This window comes from Diuraphis noxia, unplaced genomic scaffold, assembly GCF_037042655.1.
Source record: "Diuraphis noxia isolate RWA-SAM2 unplaced genomic scaffold, SU_Dnox_SAM2 contig0003, whole genome shotgun sequence".
Classification (NCBI taxonomy): domain Eukaryota; kingdom Metazoa; phylum Arthropoda; class Insecta; order Hemiptera; family Aphididae; genus Diuraphis; species Diuraphis noxia.
Genome location: NW_028301713.1, coordinates 5,457,611 through 5,482,050, shown reverse-complemented (window position 1 = coordinate 5,482,050; position 24,440 = coordinate 5,457,611). Strand labels below are relative to the sequence as shown.

The following is a 24,440-nucleotide window of genomic DNA, read 5'->3' as shown; positions in this document are numbered from 1 at the left end:
ACAAAAATGCCATTTGTTATTAATTCTAGTGAATATTATTTGGTGTATTAATATTATAAATTTTCAAAATTAAAATGTAATTATTATAATATTTAAGATTAGCGTTGTAATGGTCCCATCAGATTCCAAGAGTAACACTTGCTATAAATTCAAAATCAATGCGGATAGTTTTTCAATATTTGGAACTCTATAAGAGAAACAGTTGTTGATACTTGATACAACTCTTGGATGAAAAAAGATTATACGATATACTAATGATAAAACAATTTTAATTTTCTAAATATTTGATTTAAAAATTTAAAGTTTGTAATACATAGACTAACAGAGAGTTAAATGAAGAAAGTCATTATTATGTAAAGTGTCCGAAGATAAACATTTCAAGCAACATACGTGTTGTTGCTGTTAGGGTAACGATATGCTTTGTATACAATTTAATTTAAGTATTGAAGTAAACAGTGAGAATTAGGTTAGGTGATTCAGAAGTCAATCATTCAACGGTTGACATTTTTAAGATACCTATTCTAATACTGTATCTAAAGGGTGGCCCACGGGGATCTGACAAATGAAATAACTTTTGTTCTAACATAACATAAACATAACATAAACTTGATCGTAATTTACTTAACAAGAATATTGATATTTAAAAAAATTGTAAAAAATCAACCATTTGACTTAAATACATTTTTTTACCATATAAATTTTCTCAAAACAAGATTTACAAATTGGCAATGAAGGTAATAAAAAATAACCAATCGAATTTCTGTAGTTATTAATCACTTTAGAAAAAAATTAAACAATGAGATATTTTAGTCATTGTCGAGTTTAATTATACTTATGCAAACGTTGTTGTATATTATTAGTAATTTTAATCATATAAAATGCAGTGATAAAGATAAAACGAGTCTGTAAAAACTACCAACAGTGTATATTATGTCCTAGTTAATTTTGGATTTATTATCTGATCATTCCAGAAGAAGAGAAAATATAAATAAGACAATAAACATAAAATATACTTACTAGCTAATTCTGCAGAAAATATACATAATATACAATTAATCATTGATAAATTAATTATATTAAATTTGAAATGTTAGTGTCATCGCAGGTTTTATCACCTACACTGATAGTGAAACAGTATAAAATATTAATTACGTACGATATGTGAACATTCATAATATTATATAGTATGACAATTATTATATTTCTACGTTCATATTTTCGAGTATTGTTAAAAATAATGTTGACATTTATTTTAATATGCTTCACATTTGAAGGGTATAGGTGAACCACACGTAACCCGCAACTGAAATAAGTTGCCTTACAACAGCACGAACCACACATAGGTACATACTATTTTTAGTTTTTTGTCACGCCACCACTGCGTTCATCGATCGCGCAAATATATAGAAAGATAATTCAATAACCATACTATTGATTAAATATACTTAATCAATACCATACTATTCTACGAAAGAAATATTATTTGGTTTTGGTATAACAACCTTAAGTTATAATCAGGTTAATAAACTTATTTGTTCAACACAATAGGCAAGAATAGTAGTACCTAATGCATTTTTTTGGATAATCAGGTCATGATACCATTGTCTTTTCAGTTTTTTATGCAGATTCTCTGTGATGGATGGACGACAAGGGGAGTTAGATTATGGATTAGATTGCTATTGAATCGTTTATAGTGAAGTTTGACTAATTCAGTGACGATGGGTAAATTAAGGTAAAAGTGAAGGGTATTATTGGAAATACAGAACGGATCTTTAAGGATGACTTGAAAAAATATAAGATGTAACCTGCAAAAATGTATGTTTTGTTAAGACTGTGGTATAGATTTCGCTTAGCACTTTTTGGGATTTTCACATAACCACTCGGTACATTTTTAAATTTCCAATTTACCACCCGTCACTTTAGGATTCTATGTACTTTACCACCAGGTGGACGGAAAAAAGTCGCTTTTCAACGATTTAAACGTTATGGAAAACTTAACTTTCGATGCTGTCGTTATAAAAAATACTTTACAAACAAAATTTAAGTTACATTGCGTTGTATTAACATTGACAACTATATTAAGTAGTAGGAAAAAGACAGTTCTGGAGCTCCTCCCCCTTAAATTTTACATGTAAAAGCATAGGCTCCTCTGTATAGGCAATTCGTACCTCCCAAGCTCTTCCGAAACCAACAATAATTAAACAATAAGGCAACCCGCAACACACATAAACTCGTCACACGCCACCCGATCCGACACGTGACCGACATAATATATTTTACGCCTTCCCCTTAAAATACATTACCTCCCCTTTTATTTTCCTTTTAAAAATATATATAATATGCATATGTACAGTTGTATCGAGTATATCATACATGTACACACACATACATATACACATACATAACACTTACATGCATATATACATACATACATACATACATACATACACACATACATACATACATACATACGAGTAATATAATATAAGGTACCTACAACACCACACTTATCTAAAAATATTATACCTACTATTTCCAGATTATAATCACATTCGAATACACATCTAGCTAAATCATACGTTATACATCATTATAAACATTGAAACATTCCAATCCAACAAAGTACCACCCTAAATTATATTTAATACCCCGCCACCTGTCCTCACGCCTAACAACGTCATCCGACTACAGACCTGTACAAGCCTGTAGTGGCACGTCCGAGTATTGTCGATGAATTCCAGCCATAAAGTATAGTGCCCAAAGCAATATAACATCAGTCTGTTACTACCGTTCAAGTGTATACAAATATTTTACAAGTATTGTAAAAATCAAATTATTATTTATTTTACTTTAATGAACACCGTAGTTCATTTTTTCACCACTAGTTTGATATTAGCTCATGCGTCAATAATTCGCTTAGATAAAACTATTTCACACTGTTATTTAAAGTACAAGATATTTTTCTATAATTCATTACCCATCTTTTCGTTGAAGAGTAAAGTCTTGTTTCGCGATTTCGATTAGCGTTCTTCAGTTTTCATCAGACATAATCATGTTCTCGTGTAGTATATGTGATAAAACCTTTACATTGATTAAAAATCTACACAGACATGCCAAGTCGCACGATGTATCCAATAAGATTTCATGTCGTATATGCTCAGAAATATTCACGCGAAGAGATAACCTCATCAGACATAGCAAAGAAAAACATCGAAAGTATTAGTTTTTCATAATATAAAAATGTATTAGATAAAATATATAAAATTAATAATAATAATACTATTTTCAGGTTCAAATATTATAATCCAACAACAACCAACCACAACCAAGCGAGAAATTCAAGATTTTTTGAAACCAACTGAACAAATTTACAATTATGAAGGTAAATATCTTATTCATATTTTATATACATAACTTACTTATATTACTTTGTAGAAAACAATAAAACACTTCGTGTAGGAATATAACTTTATCGACAAATTATTAAAACAAAATATTGCTTTATACAAAAATATTTTAAATAAAAATGATATTATTTTTTGTGTTCAAAATGTTAGGATACAATCCTTATGGCTTATACCTACTATTAAAAGTAGGTATCTCAGTGTTTATACATACAAATCATCACGTCTTAGTAATAAATAGGAAAAAATAACCTAAATTGTATAAAATATGGAAAAATATCATAATTTAGATAAAATCTTGTACAACTAGCATAGTTGGCCTCGTTAATAATATACCTACATACATATTAAAAATATTAGTAAAATAAATTGTTAAATAATTTTTGATAAACTCATGTAATAATATATTAAAATAATTGAAAATATTTCCATACAATTATTGTCATAACGTTATTATATACACAAATAATTTTTATTTATTATATTTATATACATATGTTACGGGCAAAGTAGGAAATCCGGGCATTGTTATACAATGCTAACTGTGCACAATACCCGAACATTTTGGCCAATGTAAGAATGATAATTTTAATACCTACTCAAATTTGTCATACATTGACCGGGCATTGTACTAGATTGCCCGGGCAAAGTGTACCCTGCCCAGATTCAAGTGGACAGATGTGATCTTCGGTGTATTCTAGGAGTTATACTTTTTGGTAATTATTAATTTTAAAATAATTTTTAATTAATAATTTTTTTTATAGTAAAAGATAATTTATATGAAATTGGAACAAACGAGGGCAGACTACATCAACTCTACAGTCGGAACCAATTCACAATATGTAAAGAGGTGTTTATCCAGGCTGATGGTGTACCACCAGTACAAATTTCATTAAGAGAAGTGGCAAGAAAATCTTCTAATTTAGGTAGCCAAGGGTACGATAGGTATATTTGCAATACATTGTGTAAGACCAACCGGTGTAAATGTAAAATATCTGGTCGTAGTGTCATAATAGTGGTGTATGTGGTAATAAATAAAGCAAATAAATAATAATTGTAATTTATTAATAAATTAATTAAATATTAAAGCTGTGCAACTTTATTTATTTTTAATATCTTTATTTTTAATTTTTTATATAATATTCAATATTTAATCTACTGTGCCCAAATCTAATTGGGCACTGTATACAATGCCCGGGCAACGTTAACTTATTCCAACTTTGCCTTTGAAAATCGGGCATTGTGCACAGTGCCCGGTCATTGTGCACAACTCCCGACTTTCTACTTTGCCTGTAACATATATATTCTCAAGTATAGACATAGATGTTTTGATAAATATATTTGATCGTATACATATTTTATAATACAATAGGAATTTCTTATTTTTATATGAAAACACATATAAATTTAATATTATTCCTAATGAAAACATATTTGGGTACATATTTAAAAATCTTAATAAAATTATTTTAAAAATTACATAATTCAGACAAGAACATAAGTAAATATTAAACATTTCTATAAAATTATTTCATAAACCGATATTCTCATAGGTAACAGTTGTGTAAGACATATTATAATTTCATATAACGTACTTAACTAATTATAATATTTGCATGTAGACATCGATATTCAAGCTATATAAAATACGAATTTATTTAATTTATTTTTCCTATACACTTTTTTTCTAATACCTAGTAAAATATTTATCTGATTTCAGTTTCAGCTGCTTCAAATCGCGATAGTCTTAAGCGTGGACACCATGTGGAAAATTCAAACGAAGCAGTAAATGCTAAAAAAACACGCATGGACATTGTCAATGCCCATGGTTAGGTTTGTGAAGACAGGCACATCGCTCTCAAATAAAATCAATTGGTATTACATGAAAAATACAGATAATTTGACCAACTACAGCAGTTTTATAGAAACATCAAAAAGAGACTTAATACAATTACTCAAATTGCTATTGCTATGGACTAGCGTCCCGCGTTGTATAGTTCACAATCAACTAGGTACTAGCCGAACCAAGCTAGGGTAGGGTGCGACCAACTTTGTAATTGTAGGAGAGAAAGCATTTCGTGGAAATCATTAACATTAGGGTCATAATAAATCATGAAAGCAGACGACTATAAAAATGTTCTCATTAAAGGTGCACAGGACGTAGGGTTATGCATTATTACAAAAGTTCCAAGAACCAAATGTTCAAATCTATATATATAAAAATGGAGACAAAAAATTTGAAATTGCATCAGTTGAGAACGGCTGGGCCGATTTGGCTAAAATTTTTTTTAAATGATAGAGAATGTCGGGGAGCGGGTTAATAGCATAAATTATGGACCTAACTCCTGTGAGTTAAAGATTTAGAGACAAAAACTGAGTTACACCGGTGGCGCCCTCTAGCAGATAAAAATAAAAAAATAAATATAATATAAATAATAATACAAATATCGATAATAGCAGGGCTTGAAATCGATTAATATCGATAAAAATCGAAAAAAAAAATATTTTTATATTCTGGTTGATATACATTTTTTATTATAGACACTTAGAACTTTAGAGTAAAATAATAATAATAATAATAATATTTGGCACATTATTCATTTTATTTTGAAACATTATCGTTTTATGTTATTAATGAATTTTTCAATCAAAAACGACTATTGTTTTTTGGAGAGAATTGTTATGCTTGAATCATGCCTCCTATGAGAAAAACAAACATTGGACGGTGTACACGTAATGCAAGAAACATTAATGAATTAAGACGTGCTCATAATACACAGGCCCGGGCTGCACAAACGCCGCCTCAAATTCGACAACATGTTAATATAAGAAGAAGAAGTTCAGATGTAGCCTTGAATCGCGCTGCTTTCGAATACGATTCCGCAGTCGCTTACAAAGATCTTTTGTGTGTTGATATCGGTTCATTATATATCGTATGCATTTCAAGGCATTGAAGTTTCGATTGGAAACCCCCGGCTTATGCTGCGCTGCTGGTAAGGTTAAATTACCAGTGTTAGCTCAACCACCAGAGCCATTGTATTCGTTTCTATATGGAAATACAATCCAATCAAAACATTCCCTGGTGAATACACAAAAATATAATGGAAGTTTTCAAATGACGTCATTTGGAGCAGAAGTTATTGAACAACCAGGCTACAAACCGAGTTATAAGGTAAAGGCGTTTGTAATAATAACACATTTTTTTTTACAAATGACCATTTAAATATTCAGATTCAAGGACAAATTCACCATCGAGCAGGCGCTTTGTTACCACAACCAAACGAAGATCATAAGTTCCTTAAGATATATTTCGTTGGTAATTCGGAAAATGAACTAGAACAGCGGTGTGCAATTTTTCCTGCGAATTAACGTGAAATAATCGGACAATTGCAAATTCTTCTGCATGAGCATAATCAATTGGTCAGAATGTTCAAAACCGGATTGGACACAATGCATTCTGACGACCACAAAATCATTATCAGAGCAGACAAAAGACCCTCTGGAAGCCATGAAAGACAATTCAATGCTCCCACTATCAATGAAGTCGCAGTGGTGATTGTTGGCGAAATGTGGCATCACACGATATTGTTCTTAAGCGTCGCGATGGTGGACAATTGCAGCGCATGTACGAGACTCATCGGTCATATAATGCACTTCAATACCCGTTGATGTTCTGTCGAAGAGAGGATGGCTATCACTTAAATATAAAGATGGTCAACCCAATGACAGGTTTTTTTACAGGTCATCATTTCTTTTTCATACTATAACTAAGTTTGAATTCATATTCCAGGAGAATAAATGAATAAAAATGTCAGCTCAATGAATTTTTATGCATATCGATTGATGATTCGACAAGATGTTGACAATCATATATTGAGATATCGCCGGTTGTTTCAACAGTACTGCGTCGACATGTACGTCAAGGTCGAAACGGAGCGTCTCAATTCCATTCGCTTCAATCAGTCAAAGTTACGATCAGACGAGTACATCCACTTGCGTGATGCCATCGCTACCGAAGGAGACGCGGCCAACATTGGTCGTTTGACTATTCTCCCAGCTACTCTATTGGAAGCCCGCGCCACATGCATGAATATGCTCAAGATGCGATGACGTACGTGCGGAATTACGGACGACCTGATTTGTTCATCACGTTTACTTGCAATCCGAAATGGCCCGAAATTACAAATCAGTTGCTGACAGGACAAACACCAAGTGATCGACATGACATCACGAATATTCAAACAAAAGATCGTAGTACTCATGAATTACATCGTTAAGCAGAAGGTCTTTGGCGCAATCCGTTGTTGGATGTACTCGGTTGAATGGCAGAAGCGTGGTTTACCACATGTGCACATTCTGCTTTGGATGTTTGACAAGGTCCGACCAGATCATATTGATTCGATCATTTCTGCCGAAATACCAGATCCTGAGCTGCATTCTGTTGTGACCACGAACATGATACATGGCCCTTGCGGAACTCAGAATCCTGGGTCACCGTGCATGCAAAACGGAAACTGCATTAAGCGTTTTCCGCGTCCGTTTGTGGCTGACACAATCAGCGGAATCGACGGATATCCATTGTATCGGCGTCGTTCTCCAGATGACAACGGCAGATCAATCATAATGAAAGTCAAGGGAAAAGATGTCGTCGTCGATAATCGCTGGATCGTTCCATATTGTCCACTTTTGTCGAAAACGTTCTCAAATCACTGCAATGTTGAGTATTGCAACTTCATAAAATCTATTAAATATGTTTGCAAATATGTGAACAAAGGGAGTGACATGGCTGTGTTTGGCATACGCTATTATACATGGAATGCTGCATGTCAACGTAGGAAGAAAGGTGATGCTGTTGCTGGCTTCGCAGATGTCTATTCGACTGATTCCCTCGGACGAATATACACAGTTCATCCATGCCAAGACGAATGCTTCTATCTTCGCTTACTTTTGGTGAACGTTAGGGGCCCGACATCCTTCAATTCCCTGCATACTGTCGATGGTGTACTGTGCACAACTTTTCGGGAAGCTTGCAAATGCTTGAATTTGCTCAAAAACGATTCACATTGGGACTTAACACTCGCCGATGCAACCGTTTCTGCGCCAGCTAATCAAATTCGTACGTTGTTTGCGATCATCATAGCCACATGTCATCCATCGAACCCGAATGCACTGTGGGAGAAATACAAGGACAAGATGGTTGATGACATTTTGCACAGAGTTCGAACGACAAATTTTAATTTTGATATTGAAAGTAACGACGAAATTCGCAACGAAGCATTAGTTCTGATCGAAGACATGTGCGTGCTCATGTGCGGCAGTCTGTTGTGAACTTTGGGAATGCCAGCGCCAAATCGAGGCACGCTACATTCAATCTTGAATTATAGCGGGAGAAAAACTATGATCTAGATGAAGAGGCTGAAAGAGTCCGAAAAAATGTGCCGCTGTTGAATGCCGAGCAGAAGAATGTATACGATTCACTGATGAAGGATGTTGATGATGGAACGGGAGGAATTTACTTTCTCGATGCTTCTGGAGGGACAGGCAAAACGTTCGTCATTTCGTTGATTCTGGCAACAATTTGGTCAAGATCACAAATTGCGTTGGCTGTCGCATCCTCTGACATTGCTGCCAAATTGTTGAAAGGCGGTCGAACGTGCAATTCAGCTTTGAAGCTGCCAATGAATCTTCTCATGGTTGACAAGCCTACGTGCACAACGACCAAAAATTCAGCGACAGCGAAATTGATGCGAGAATGCAAAATCATCATTTGGGAGGAATGCACGATGGCACATAAACTAGCTTTGGAGGCAGTTGACCGAACGATGAAAGATTTACGGGGTAATTCGAAACGATTTGGTGGGGCAATGATATTGCTCTCCGGAGATTTTCGTCAAACACCACTTCCCGTCATTCCGAAATCTACTGCTGCCGATGAAATTAATGCATACCTGAAATCGTCGTTTTTGTGGCGGCATGTCATGAAGTTAAAATTGACCATGAACATGAGAGTTGCGTTGCAAAACGACCCATCGGCTGCTGAATTCTCGAGACAACTGCTGGCGCTTGGTAATGGACATATTCCGATTGATGTTTTGACTGGATTAATATCGTTTCCGGCAAATTTTTGTGAGTTCACATCGTCGAAGGAAGAACTCATTACAAAAGTGTTCCCAAGCATTGAGGTCAATTATAACAATCTTGATTGGATGAGTGAACGGGCAATACTAGCAGCGAGGAATAAGGACGTCGATAGCTTGAATTTTACAATTCAGGGTAAAATTGCTGGAGAACTGCGTTCATACAAATCCGTTGACAGCACGACCGACGAAAACGAAGCGGTCAACTATCCGACAGAATTTTTGAACTCGCTTGATATGCCAAATACTCCACCGCATAATTTAAAGGTAAAAGTGGGATCGATCATAATTATGTTGCGGAATCTAAATCCTCCTAAATTGTGTAATGGTACACGATTGTCCGTCAAGAAACTGATGAACAATGTAATACAATCAACGATCATCAAAGGCAATTTCAAAGGGGAGGAAGTCCTTATCCCACAAATTCCGATCATTCCAACAGATCTTCCATTTCAGTTTAAGCGGATTCAGTTTCCCGTTAGATTGGCTTTTGCGATGACAATCAATAAATCGCAAGGCCAATCGTTGGAAGTCTGTCGGATCAATTTGGAATTTCTATGTTTTTCGCACGGGCAGCTGTACATTGCCAGTTCGCATGTTGGAAAACCGTCTTCGTTGTTTATTTTTGCACCAGAAAACAAAACGAAAAACATTGTTTATCAAAATGCAATATATTGATTTCTGTAACAATTCATTACAATGGAATACTTGAATTGTATTATCAATATAGACTTTATTTGAAGGCGTTAAGTTTACCGGGTCAACTTAATTAAAAAAAAAAATTTAGACAAAACAACGTTTGCCGGGTCAGCTAGTGTAATATAATAATATATATTTTAAATGTTAATAATAATATAAATCATCAAGGCCTGCAGCTGTGCGGGATGAACATTTGGCTTGTATGTGGGCGAGTAACATTTCCTGTCAGTCTAGATAATTATACCACACCCGTGAGAACAGCGACAAGAGCAAGTAGACTATGGGGAGTAGAGGGTAGCACTATACAAGAGATCCCGAAACGGCCTGTATTCAGACGCGACTTAACCAGACTAGCCAGAGCACCTACACGCCAGTCTGTTCTTTAATTTATTAAATTGGACTTAGAACAATTCTTAAAAATAATATTCTGAACTTGGAAAATATTCGAGTCGAACCGAATTTATTCTAGTCATTCAGAATACTTAACTTGTTAAATACAATTCAGCTTTCATATTTATAAATAAATATATGTTTTGTCAAAATAAATAATCAAATAATCTAACTAAGAAGAATTCCACGTTGTTTAAATTAACTCAAGAGTCACCTTCCAAACATCATCCTTGACTACTGATACCTGTAGGCGACGTGATCACTACACTATCAACTAAACACCTAATTAAATATTATAATCTAAAATTGGAAGCTACATACAATAGACCACATATCGACAATTCTGCAGAGAATAGAGCATTTAAAACCTCGGCCAAAGAAATTTTCATGGACACGGATATCGATGCCAAGATTGATATAGATTTAACCAATCCTATGTTCGAGTGTGTGTGTGTTTTTGTGTGATACATTTCGATGTATAACGTATGATTTACATAAAATAATTGCATTTTATTTGTGTTTATTTTGAGCATATCGGATTTTAAATCAAAAAAGTGATTCCTAATGAACATAGTCTAGAAGATTATAAATTCAACCATTTTTTTTAAATTTCAATCAAACTTCAGGAAGTATGATTAATTTACTACCGCTTTTAGTAGTTTTTATACTTATGCATACTAGAATATATTTCGTTTTTCGCTATGCATTGATATGTGCGTGCGCGTGTGAGAGTTGCTTCCGGCGGCTCTGCGTGCGACGGTAGTTGCTCGGTGCGGCGAGACATCGATTCTTGGAAACAATTAGTGGATAAGGATTACTGGATAGGTATAGAAAAATCACAAATGGATAATAATAATAATCAATAATAATCAAATTTTTCTATAATTTAATACAACCCATTACCCATATAATATAAGGAAATATAAAATTATACCACCTGGCGCAGTGGCGCCTATGAATTATTTGATTTCAACACTACACTTTCTACAATCCGATCAGTAAAGTTGTCTATAAAGTTTACATTGTTTTGTGTTTGTTTTCATTTTTTACAAAATGTGTAAGGACTGGCGTTTTGGCCGAAAAACTAAGTGCAAGTTAAGTGCACCTAAATCAAAAAAACAGATTGAAAAATTTACAATCAATAAAAAAAAAGTGACAAAGATCATAGCTGCGATGTTCTGGTAATTATATAAACCAATTATAAAATTTAGAATAATATTACTATTTTAAATATTGAAGAATATTCGGGCGGTGGTAAACTCTCCCGATTTTTAAAAATAGTGAACTGTCCCGATGGTAAACTCTCCCGGGTTACATTACCTGTAGGAAGTATGTAAACTCTCCCGAGTTGTTTTAAATGTTAAAACATTTTTTTTAGAAAAAAAAAATAGATTCCCTAACTTTTTTATAATCTGTATGTTCTTATTATCAAATACAATAATTTTAACATTTTTACGTATATTTTTGTATTTGTAACCTATATCATGATTATTATTATTATTATTGACTATTTTTAAAAGAAACATATGTATATTAGATTTTTTGAAATTTTATTTTTTATTGTGTTTTGACTATAATATTATAGCTCATAGCAGCTAAAGACATTAACTATTTATATTGTTATTATTATTATTGTTATTATATATGATTGACTGCCATTGACCATTTTTAAACGCAACTTAAATGTAAATTAAATTTATTTTATGATTTTTACTAGACCCGGTAGACTCTACCGGGTAGAGTTTACATGTTTCCATCAGGTAGTACAGGAATAGACCCGGGAGAGTTTACATATTTTCGTTAGGTAGTACAGGAATAAACCTGGGAGAGTTTACACGTTTCCGTCAGGTAGTACTGGAGTAGACCCGGAAGAGTTTACAATCGCCCGAATATTCAGTATTATTTTATTTTAATTGTGAGAGGGAAATGCTCATTTATCAGTATCTGAAAATAATTTGACAGATAATAATACCATAGAACTTACTACTGTCACTAGGTAAGTAAAACAGTTATTGGAAATTAGTTATTAGTATTTTTTTAAATTTAACTACAAAATAATTTGCAAATATTCATGATTTTGACCAATTTTCGTCAATATTTGAACTTCAAACGCTAATAAAAAAAAATTATGCCTATTATTCTTATAATTTTTGAATCACTAAAAGACTATAGTCATAACTATGGAGTATATACTATATACTATAGAGTTATATCTTGAGGAACTTTGTATTACATTTTCAACTATTTTGACTCGGCTAAAAAATTGTAACGATATTTATAGAAAAAAAAAGGGAATATTTCAAATGCCTATAAATCGTTATCGTCACGCAATTTCGTAAAAATTTAAAATTCAAATACTCATAACATTTTTTCTATAACAACGCTTCAACTTTCTCTGTAGCTATTTGAAGGAAAACCTATGAAAAACTTAGTGTTAAATTTTTTAACCTTAGATATAAATACAAAACATGTTATGCATTTTCTACTACAAAATTACTTGTATCTACTCATAAATATACATATACCGGGTTTGAGGATAAATCGTTATCATTACGTGATTTCATAAGAATTTAAAACTCAAACGCTCAAAACGTATAACGTATAACCTAACGTATAACTAAAATCAATACATTCATCACTCTGTTCAGGGTCAACTACACATCAGTCAAAAGACTTATTGCTATTTTTGTGTATGGACCCCAAAAGGTAAACACAAATTATTAAAATTATATATTTATTTAAAATATATGTACTTACTAAAAAAAAACTAATAATTACAGATTTGATGTATGAAAAAATAAAACGAGACGATGATTTTTGGAAAAATAACAAGGAAACCAAAATTAAAACGTTTTATTTAGAAAATCTCTTACCAGTCTTAATCAAATTTAATGCAATAAATCTTTTAATACTTTTTTTTTTCTTCAAAATAATTTTATATAGTATATACATCTTCATTATTATAATATTATATAATTTTTTTATTATTAATTAAACCCATATTATATTATGTATTAATTATATCTGCAGTCATTACTTATTTCATATTTGTTTATTTTAAATTGTATCTATCGTAATTCATATTGTTAGGCTGTCTACAGCATTTATAATTAATTAGAATGTATTTTTTAAATTTTAACTAGGTAGTAGCCATTATTATAAATATTATAATATCATAAAAACAGATGCCTGTATGAATGTGTAACATACATATATAAACACATCAGTGCCGTAACTTGGCATTGGCAAGGTGGGCGGTGGCCAAGGGCGTAGTTTAAAATGATAGCGCTAGGGGCGCAATTTTTATTTCATATAAATACTAAAACTTCATTATTAATTTATAACATTGGTTGCCTAGGGCGCACATAAAGCTAGTTACGGCACTGAAACATATTATAACAATAATAATTGTTTCTTTTGGTTATTACCGTAGTTCCAGAAATTCGTATTTTGGATAATGGGAGGGTGTCAGTATGATCAAAGTGATAACGGATTTCACACACTAATGTTCATTTACTACTCACACATAGACAAAGCCAAAATGTTCATGTTGTACAAATTGCCTAAATATTACTCCTTAAAACATGATACGCTGGAGCCCCCTTAAGGGGGAGGAGCTCCAGAACTGTCTTTTTCCTACTACTATATTATTTTACAGTGTTCATATTTTATTTTGAACTTCGATTTTAATATGTGCCAATTGATCAAAAAACACGTCTTGCTCGCAAACGTTACAATTAATCGAATAACTAACATCTACGACGATACACGTTCATTAGCTCCACCGATTTTTATGTAATAATACACAGTTACAACCTAACCTAACCTATGGTTTTTAGTATATATTTGTCTATAAATCAAATTTACATTGAAGCTAATTTATGAAATTATAAATATAAATACAATATTTAAATCTCAAACAGAATAAAATACTAATAATCAAAACAAAATATACGTACCTAAAGTTCCTAGAAAAATATATATAATAATAATAAATTAGTTACTATAGAAAACTGTGTTCAACGATTTCATTGCTGGACTTTCATTCTAAAATTAAGTAATAATAACAATAATTTCTTTCTAATATTAATGGCGATATCGCAACATTTAGCAATGCTATAATTATCAATTTAACAAAATAATCCAACCTACAAATATTATAATCACATCCAGGATTTCCAAAGGCCGTTATTGCATTTATCTTTCAAAAAATGAATTGGTTGATCAACTCATAAATAATAACCAACACATCACCCTCGACAACTAGTTAATTAAATTAAGAAGACAACATAATCTCGAAAAATGTATTATACCATCAAACGTATTTCCCAACATTCCAAACAGTCTTATTTTAGAACAACTGTTAAAATAAAATAGAATATACCTAGAAGTTTCATTTCATTCCTACGAGCCGGTTCAATCACCGCCAATGGTCTTGAACACGTACTAAGTTTTAGAAGAGCATTGTTTATATCATACGACACATCGGAAAGCTACCGAATTCTATGCTAATAAACTACGATTCTGCCAACTATAGAATATTTCTATCTGATTACACTGTTTCATGTTTCCTATGTAAAGACAAATGTCACACCTCTACCGAATGTCCAATTAATGAAAATAAATCTTTGACAATTGATACAAGCTGCGTGACCCCCTTCTTATGGACCTTGATACTGGAACCAATAAACATACACTAAGCCCTACCACTAACCAATTACCTCTTAATATCGACCCGAATGAAAAGATCGTGGTATCTGTCAGTTATACTGACAATTAACTTGAAAAAGACAATCAAATCACGCTGAATATAACTATCCTTCAACGCGCCTCGGAAGAAATCTCTCTGACCGATGGCATCAAAATACTAACTCCGCTCCGTCGACGTTGTCATCAAACTCATCTCTTCCTCAATCTCCCATTTTATACGCTAGCCCACCAATATCAAAAAAGTAACCTTATAGGCAATAAAAAAAAAACAGAAGAAAATACTATAACGTCAATTAAAAAAAAAAACTATAATCGTCAGTCGATCATTTCATAGATACGATGGACGAACATCTCAGCCCGCGAAAATCAGCATTCAGTGAAATAAAGATACCTATGACTAATTTAAATTACTTTTAGAAAATTGCTTAAACAGTAATAATCCACGTGAAGAATGCGTACTTTTCAATATCAGCTCTAAAATTATGATCATAATAATCGATACAATTAGACTTAAAATAACTTCTCTCAGTGGTAAAAACAGATAACAAAAATTCACAAGGTTCTTTTCAACGCATTGTCCGATAAGGAACAATTACAAAAATTACGACATCAAAAATCGATTCAATTAACATAATTGCTTCATTATTTAGATAACCCAACAAATCACACCTACATCGGTGATGTCTCATAAATACAATATTTTAAAATGGAACATTAATGGTTATCACAGTAAATTACATGAACTTCAAATTCTTCTTCTGCTTGAAGTTCCTATCCGTTTCAGATGTTGGAAATCATATTAAATGTTGCTCCTCTTTCTAACGATGAACGAAATAGTTCAATTGATGTTGTACTAAACCCGTCCCAGAGATTTTTAAGCCACGATATCCGTCGTCTACCAGGACTTCTCTTGCCTTCAATTTTTCCTTGAAGTATAAGTTACAGCAATTCATATCTATTGTGATTTCTCATTATGTGACACAGGTATGTACCTATTACGGTAAAACACAATACAAAGGAAAAATATCACCCGTTCCTTGGTTGAACGCATAATGCGACAATAAAGCGAAAGAAATTAGAAGGCATTTAGCAAATTTAAAAAAAAAAATAATAATATTAAAAACAAATCCGAGCCAAAGCTATGAATACACTTGAGACCAGAAAAACAAATTCATGGTGTAGTTTCACTACATCTATTTGATCTCAGTCCATCTCCAATGAGTTATGGAGCAAAATCAAAAAATTCAAAGGTTCACCCCACAGCAAATTAAAATACTAATTAATTGCGGTGATATAGTTACGGTGCCATTCGACGTAGCTAATAAACTAGTAGACAAATTCAAATTAAATAGCAGTAATAAACAAATCAATGACGAATTCATTGCAATGAAAAATATATACAAAATAATCTAATAATATACGAACCAAACATGAATATTAATAACGACTGTATTTCACAAAATTCATATATTTTAATTATCTGAATCAAACAATAGTTTGAATCACACAAAAAAACAAAAGTTGCTAACGCGACAATATTCCGTTCGTTTTTATTCAAAATTTACCACTCAATGCTAAATAAATTTTACTCTAAATATAAAATAATTTATGGGTTCAAGGAACCTTCCCTAACAACTGGAAACAAGCAATAGTCGTTCCTTATACCGAAAAATGGTCAAATCCTGCACACCACCGAAGTTTACCACCCTATATCATTGCTGAACACTATGAGTAGAATAATAGAAAAGATAGTCATATGGTATCTTGAAAAACATAATTTACTGTCACCACAAAAACACGGCTTTTGTAAAAATAGATCCACTAACGACATACTAGTTAGCTTACTCACTGATATCATTGATGCATTAATTAACAAACAAAATAAAATACTTTTTAGCCTTGATCTAAAAAAGTATACGACACCGGTTGTAGATACAGGGTGCTAAAACCATACAACAATTCGTCATTCGATATCCATGGAAACATGCTTAAATTTATAAAAAATCATATTTACGATAGAACCTTTCAAATTAAGATTAAAAATACATTATCTCAACCATTCTCAAACTAAAATGGCGTAGTACAAGGATCATCAATTAGCCTAACATTATTCCTCATCTTAATTAATGAAATATCAACTTGAGTCTCTCCACCCATACTGATAAAACTTTTTTCTGACGATGCACTGATTATTTCAAAGGAAAAAATATAAATTCAATAAAAAACCAAATTCAAATTACACTCGATAAGTTAAGTAAATAGAGGCTCAAAACTGTTTTCACTTTTTCTTCAATTTCTCTCAATTACTAAATGTAACAACAATAAGCTCAGAGGGATAAAAAATGCTATATTACCATGGCACAAACCATTCGAGATGTCCAGAAGGGACGAGGTAATTCTCGTCCACCTATTTATAGGCCACACCCGCATGACTCATGGATACCTCATGACCAAAGAAAGCCCATCATCATTCCCGATGTGTGGAACAATCATTACAGTCAAGCATATACCGACAGAATGTCGACAATTCATTAAAAGGCGTATCAAACTGAAACTTCCGGAGATACTTTACGAGATGCTAGCACCTATTCCCGAGACGACCAAAGACTTTTTAATTTTATAAGCACAACAGTACTGCGTCAACTGATTTAAATAGTTAGAACTTAAGGTAAAAGTGTACTTATGTTAATATAGATAATAAGTAAAAAATAATAAACGTATGTATGCAATTAATGTAAATTTAAAAAAAAATGTAACGATGGCTAATAACCTCGTTATTGATGCCGAATACAATTAATAAAAAAATAAAATAATATACTAGTATGAATTGACAATATAGAAGAATTTTTAAATCTTGTAGGTCATTACTTAAGAAAAACAAACTTATTTTAAATCATTATCGATCGATGTTTCTATTAATAATAAGGAAATATAATGTTCTGTTTTAACATTTTGACTTTTTGAACTTGAAAATTGTAATTTTATAGGCATAAGAAATAATTATCAAATGAAATAAGTATTTAATAAGGCAATAAATAAATAATTATTTAAAAATGTTTTTGTTTTTATAAATAATAATTTATATTGTTGGACTATTAATCTGACAATAAAAATGTGTATTGCAATTTTTTTCAAATGGAATTTTTGTCCTCTGACTTTTCGTCCGAGATTTCACACAAGTATGTAATGCTATGTAAAAAAAAAACACAAAAATAACGTACTTGTGAAAAAATATTTAGATTTTTCATCTATAAAATATTAGAAATAATATTTAGTTGACAGCATATTAATATGCGGTATATAAATAGGTAGAAAGATAATGCAGATATCTATGCAACAAGTAACAACCATACTATTCTACGAAAACAACTTCATGAAAGGAATATTATTTTATTTTGGTATAACGACCTTAAGTTAAAACGGGGGCGTCACTTCAGGTTTTTTCGGGTGTGCGAAGTTTCAAGCAGGCCATTTTGAAATTTAACCAGGCCATATAAAAATAGCTATACATACAACATACGTATATGTATATTATCCTGCATTCAATTATTTCCATACATTATAGACCAGGTATTTAAATTTGATTTTAATCATATAAATAATAATTATAAATATAATAATAATTATTATTTAATTTCTCTCTTATTCTTATATATTTTATGATGTCGTTTTGTTTCTCCTATAAATTATTGTTCGGTATTGTATTGTAAACCTTAATTTGTTAGTCTAATGTGAATGATTTTTATTCTTATTTCATATTTTATTTTATTTTATATACTTATTGAGAAATGTTTTTCTTTTCGCGAAAGGATATACCTATACAAATATTCTTGTTTTATTCTAAAGCTGTATTTTAAATCACTATTATTATTACATCTGTTAACTCTCTAGCTACTCCATCACAAGCTTAGGCTTAAAGGAGTAGATATATTTCTTTATTTATATGATTTATTGTACAAATAAAAAAAAAAAAAAAAAAAAAAAAAAAAAAAATTATGCATTCGTGGCTCGTGCATTATTTTAGGCTTCAGCAAGGCACAGGCCAATTGTAACATTCTAAAAGTAAGGGGTGCAACCGCATATCCTGACCCCCCCCCCCCCAAAAAAAAAAAAAAAAAAAAAAAATGACGCCCCTGAATTATAATCAGGTTAATAAACTTATTTGTTCAACACTTTATGCAAGAATAGCAGTAATGATTTTTATTTTATATAAGCAGGTCACGACACCATTGTTTTTTATTTTTTTATGGGTATTTTCTGTGATGGTGTTGGACGACAAGGGAAGTTAGATTATAGATCAGCTTGCTATTGAATCGTTTATAGTGAAGCTTGACTAATTCAATGAAGATAGATAAATTAAGGTCAGAGTGAAGTGTTATTATTGGAAACACAGAACGGATCTTTAGAGATGACGCGAAAAAATATAAGATGTAACCTGCAAAAATGTATATTTTGTAAGGACCGTGGTATAGATTTCAGTACCTGGTTGAGCAAACGCTCAACACGCTAAGCACGTTAAACACGCTTAAAACTTTTTGGGATTTCCACATTACCACTAGGTACTTTTTGAAATTTCCACTTTACCACCCGGTGGACGGAAAAAGCTCGCTTTTCAACGTTTAAGGGTTATGGAAAACTTAACTTTCGATGCTGGCGTTATAAAAATATTTTACTAACAATACAATATTGTAGGAACTCTAATGTTTCTGAACTTCGATTTTAATACGTGCCAATTGATCAAAAAACACTTGCTCGCAAACGACAATTAATCGAAGAACTAACATCTACGACGATACACGTTCATTAGCTCCACCGATTTTTATGTAATAATACACAGTTACAACCTAACCTAACCTATGGTATTTAGTTTATATTTATCTATAAATTAAATTGACATTGGAGCTAATTTATGAAATTATTAATACAAATACAATATTTAAATTCTCAAACAGAAAAAAATATTAATAATCAAAACAAAATATACGTACCTATATTCTCTAAAAATATATATAATAATAATAAATTAGTTACATTAGAAAACTGTATTCAACAATTTCATTTCTGGACTTTCATTTTAAAATTAATTAATAAAAACAACCATTTCTTTCTAATATTAATGACGATATTACAACATTTACTAATACTTTAATTCTCACCACTCACTCAGCAATAGGTAAAAAACAATACAATGGAAAATGATCACCCGTTCCTTGGTTGGACGCAGAATGAGCAAATATAGCGAAAAAATAAATATGAAGACATTTAGAAAATTTAAAAAATAATAATTACATAGGCGATCTATTAAGATTCAAAAATATCGGAGCCAAACCTAAAAATATACTTAATACCAGCAAAACAAATTCATGGTGTATTTTCACTACATCTATTTCATCTCAGTCCAGCTTTAATGAGTTATGGATCAATTAATCGTTTATATAACCATCATAAGTTAGAAATAATATTTAGCATATTAATCTTCGATAACCTTTTACGATTCACAACTACAATATTATATTTGGTTATGATTTCATTGCGGTATAATTTATCTTAGCTAGGTATCCATTACACTCAGCTTAGATTAAACTTTCACAAGATTTTATTAACATTTTGTAACGAAATGTAACTTCGTCTTACGATTAATATGTGGTTTGTAACTTTTAACCTTATAGTTACTACAATAATATCACAATAGTATTGACTATATTACATAGCATATTATACCTATTATTTATTTATTTGTATAAACGCCAAACGGCTTTTTACATAAATAAATAACGATATTACATAAATTAACGTAAATGATAAGAATAATATACATAAATGATAATGATAACAATATACTTAGAAATAAGAATAATAATAATTATAATAAGAAAATTACACACATAAAGTAAATACAAAATTTAAGGCCAAATATCAAAATTATTATTATTTAAACTGCGCATAGCTCTAACCAAAGGATCATTAGATAAAAAGTTTGAACGGGAAGTTGGGATATGAAAGGAATCGGTTGATCTAGTATTGGCGGTAGAAACTCTAAGGCTAATACGCTCAAGGAGACGCGGAGCATCAATTTTACCCTGGATTAATTTTAAAAGGAAGATGCGATCTGCAATTAGTCACCTGTCCTCGAGGGAGAGGAGATTAAGCGCGTCCATGACAGGTTGGTATGAATGTTAAGTGTGTTCAATTTTTAATAAGAAGCCTGCATAGCCAAGGAAGCGATTCTGAACTCGTTCAATAAGTTTTGTTTCCGTTTTAAGATAAGGATTCCAAATGGCTGACCCATAATCGAGAATTGGACGTATAAGAGCAGAATAAAGGGTTAAAATACAAAGTGCTGAGTTTAGTGTGGTGGCGTATGAATCCCAGAAGACGTAAGGCTTTACAAGTGATATAATCAATATAAGGTCTGAAGGAAAGTGAGGAATTATATATTATACCTAGATCCTTTACTTCTGATACTCGAGTTAGGGGGTGATTAATTATAGGTATATACGTGATCCACTGGAATTCGTGATCTGGAGAATGATATGATCTTACACTTATCAAAGTTTAGAGTAATGCTAAAAGCCTGACACCAGTTAATAAAATTATTGAATGATGATTGAAGGACGTCACAATCAGTACTGGAAGATATCCTGGAGAACAGCTTAGCATCATCAGCAAAAATAAGTAAATGGACCGACGGAACATTGCTAAATATTGAATTAACAAAAATATTAAATAGCAGTGGCGATAAGCGTCCACCTTGCGGAACGCCAGAAGAAACCTTAAATTTACTTGATAAGATATTTAACAACTTAACATATTGCCATCTATGTATACACTAGGTATGAGCGAATCCATGATAAAAGAGGAAAACCAATTCCCAGTTTATCCAGGGTGTAGATAAGAGAGTTATGATTAACTGAATCAAACACTTTTGAAAAGTCGGTGAAAATAGTGTCAACTTGTGAAGTATCTCTAAAGGCGTCACGGATAAAACAAGAAAAATCTAGTTAACTGGTTACAGTGGAACGACCAGGAAAAAAGCCATGTTGGTGCATTGACAATGTAGAATGAAGAGAGTGTTAAATTTTTTTAAGAACTATCAGTTCAAAAAGTTTGCCAATAAAGGGAAGGTTTGATATCGGTCTATAATTTGTGACTAGAGTTGGATCACCAGATTTTAAGATCGGTGTAACACGACTAATTTTTCAAACAGCTGGAAAATTACCTTCCGTGAGAGATTTGTTGAAAATAGTTCAAAGTGGGGAACAGAGTACCTCACGACATTTGAAAAGCAAATAAGCTGGAATATCATCAGGGCCCACCCCACGGACATTAGATAACGTCTTGAGAGCATCAGATACTTACTCAATGGAAATAAATAAATGGGAAGGTAAGAAGGAGAACTGTTGAATTTGAATATTCATTAGAGCTTAATTAGGGGCAGCTGATGGTTGTTTATAGGTAGATGTGAAATAAGAAGAAAAAAGTTGAGCGACGTAGGGACCATTAGCGGAGATATCATTCAAATATACTTGGTAAGGAATCGAAGAAAAGTAGCGTCTCTTATTTATGAAAGACCAAAAATCACGTGAGCTAGAGGCAAGTCGAGACTGAGCAACATTAATGTGAGCTCTTAAACATCAGTTATTTTGAATTTTTTATGAGCTGATTTTTTTTAAAAAAGAAGATATTTGGGAACGGGGGAAACTCATGATGGGAAGGTTGATCTACTAAATTATTTAAGTGGAACGAACCGTTGAATGGCGTAGCTATACTTTACATAGCTATGAAATGATATCACAACTTTTTGAAGTGTTTTTTTTTTTATACTGAACGTTTTTTTACACGGGAATTGGCGTAGTGTTTTTGTTGGGATATAACTATTTTTTTTTATGTTATTATTATTATTATTATTATTACTTTTGCCGCGTATATACAGCGCCCCCCCCCCCTATGGGGGCCATTTGGCCGATGATTAGTACGTTAATGCGGCAAAAGTAATGGCACAGAGAGGATTAAATTGTTGTTGTTGTAATTATTATTATTAAATGTTATAATGTCATATGTGTATTATTATATATTAAACATTTAAAGTTTTAATTATTTTTTTTCATTAATATAATGTTAATATCTCCCCCCCCCCCCCCCCCAGGCCATTTACAATAATTTTTGTATAAAACACATAAAATAATACACAGTTAAAATAACACGCAATTTACTGTGCACGTGAGTCGTGACGTGCGCGTATTTGAGGTTACAATACAGTGGCCTACGGCAGTCAATAGGACGCTGGACGTGCGAGACGGACGGCGGTCGACGCGAGAAAGAACAATATTGAATATAGTACATATTACCATTAATTATAAATACTATATACTCTGTTCAAAATAAGACCGTACCTCGGCGGCGACCAGTTTTCGTTCGCGGACGGTCAGGCACCTCCCCCACCATAGATCACGTGTCAGGCCGAGCCGCAGAAATAAGCCACGCCAATGCGCACAACTCGGCCGCCGAGGTCCTGTCTTATTTTGAACAAAGTATAGATCACTCACTGCAATACAAAATACGCTGCGTGGAAATTATTTCCGATAGAGCGCGATAAGGTATTATTTTTGTCAACAATAAAATTAATATTATATTTTCTAATCGCCCGCCGGATCGTCATAATCACCGACCGCCGTCGCACATCATCGTCAACCTCCGTTGCTCGTCGGCCCGCGACCCGCGCTCTCGTGCTAACAATATTATTTGCATACCACGCGCGGGCAACACTCGAATTCAACAAAATCAAAAAAAATTATAGTTATAGGGTCGGTATATCAGCATTTTATATTTATATTATTTTGTTACATGACTGTATTTATTTTGGGTTTTATTTGAGGAGGTTATACAACATATTATTATTTATTACCTTTTTTTTTTATTTTATAATAAACACAAATTTAGGATAACAACATTTTAATTGTAATGACACAGTACAATATATTGGTACAATAATTAAAAAGGTACTCGGAAAGAAAATGTATGAGATTTTAGATTTTTTTAATTATAAAAATATCATTGAGTCTACTATTTCTAAGTATGAAACATGTTTTAATTGTTTCGG

At 32.1% G+C, this 24,440-nt stretch overlaps 1 protein-coding gene and 1 pseudogene across 1 annotated transcript; both read left to right on the top strand.

Moving 5' to 3' along the window:
• The first annotated feature begins 6,097 nt into the window (after positions 1 to 6,097).
• On the top strand, positions 6,098 to 7,681 carry LOC149056577 (uncharacterized; annotated as a pseudogene).
• Positions 7,682 to 7,712: 31 nt separating this feature from the next.
• Positions 7,713 to 8,732, top strand: LOC149056576 (uncharacterized). The gene has a single exon (XM_089223122.1). The coding sequence runs from the start codon at positions 7,713 to 7,715 to the stop codon at positions 8,730 to 8,732; it is 1,020 nt and encodes a 339-aa protein (XP_089079248.1).
• The last annotated feature ends 15,708 nt before the right edge of the window (positions 8,733 to 24,440 follow it).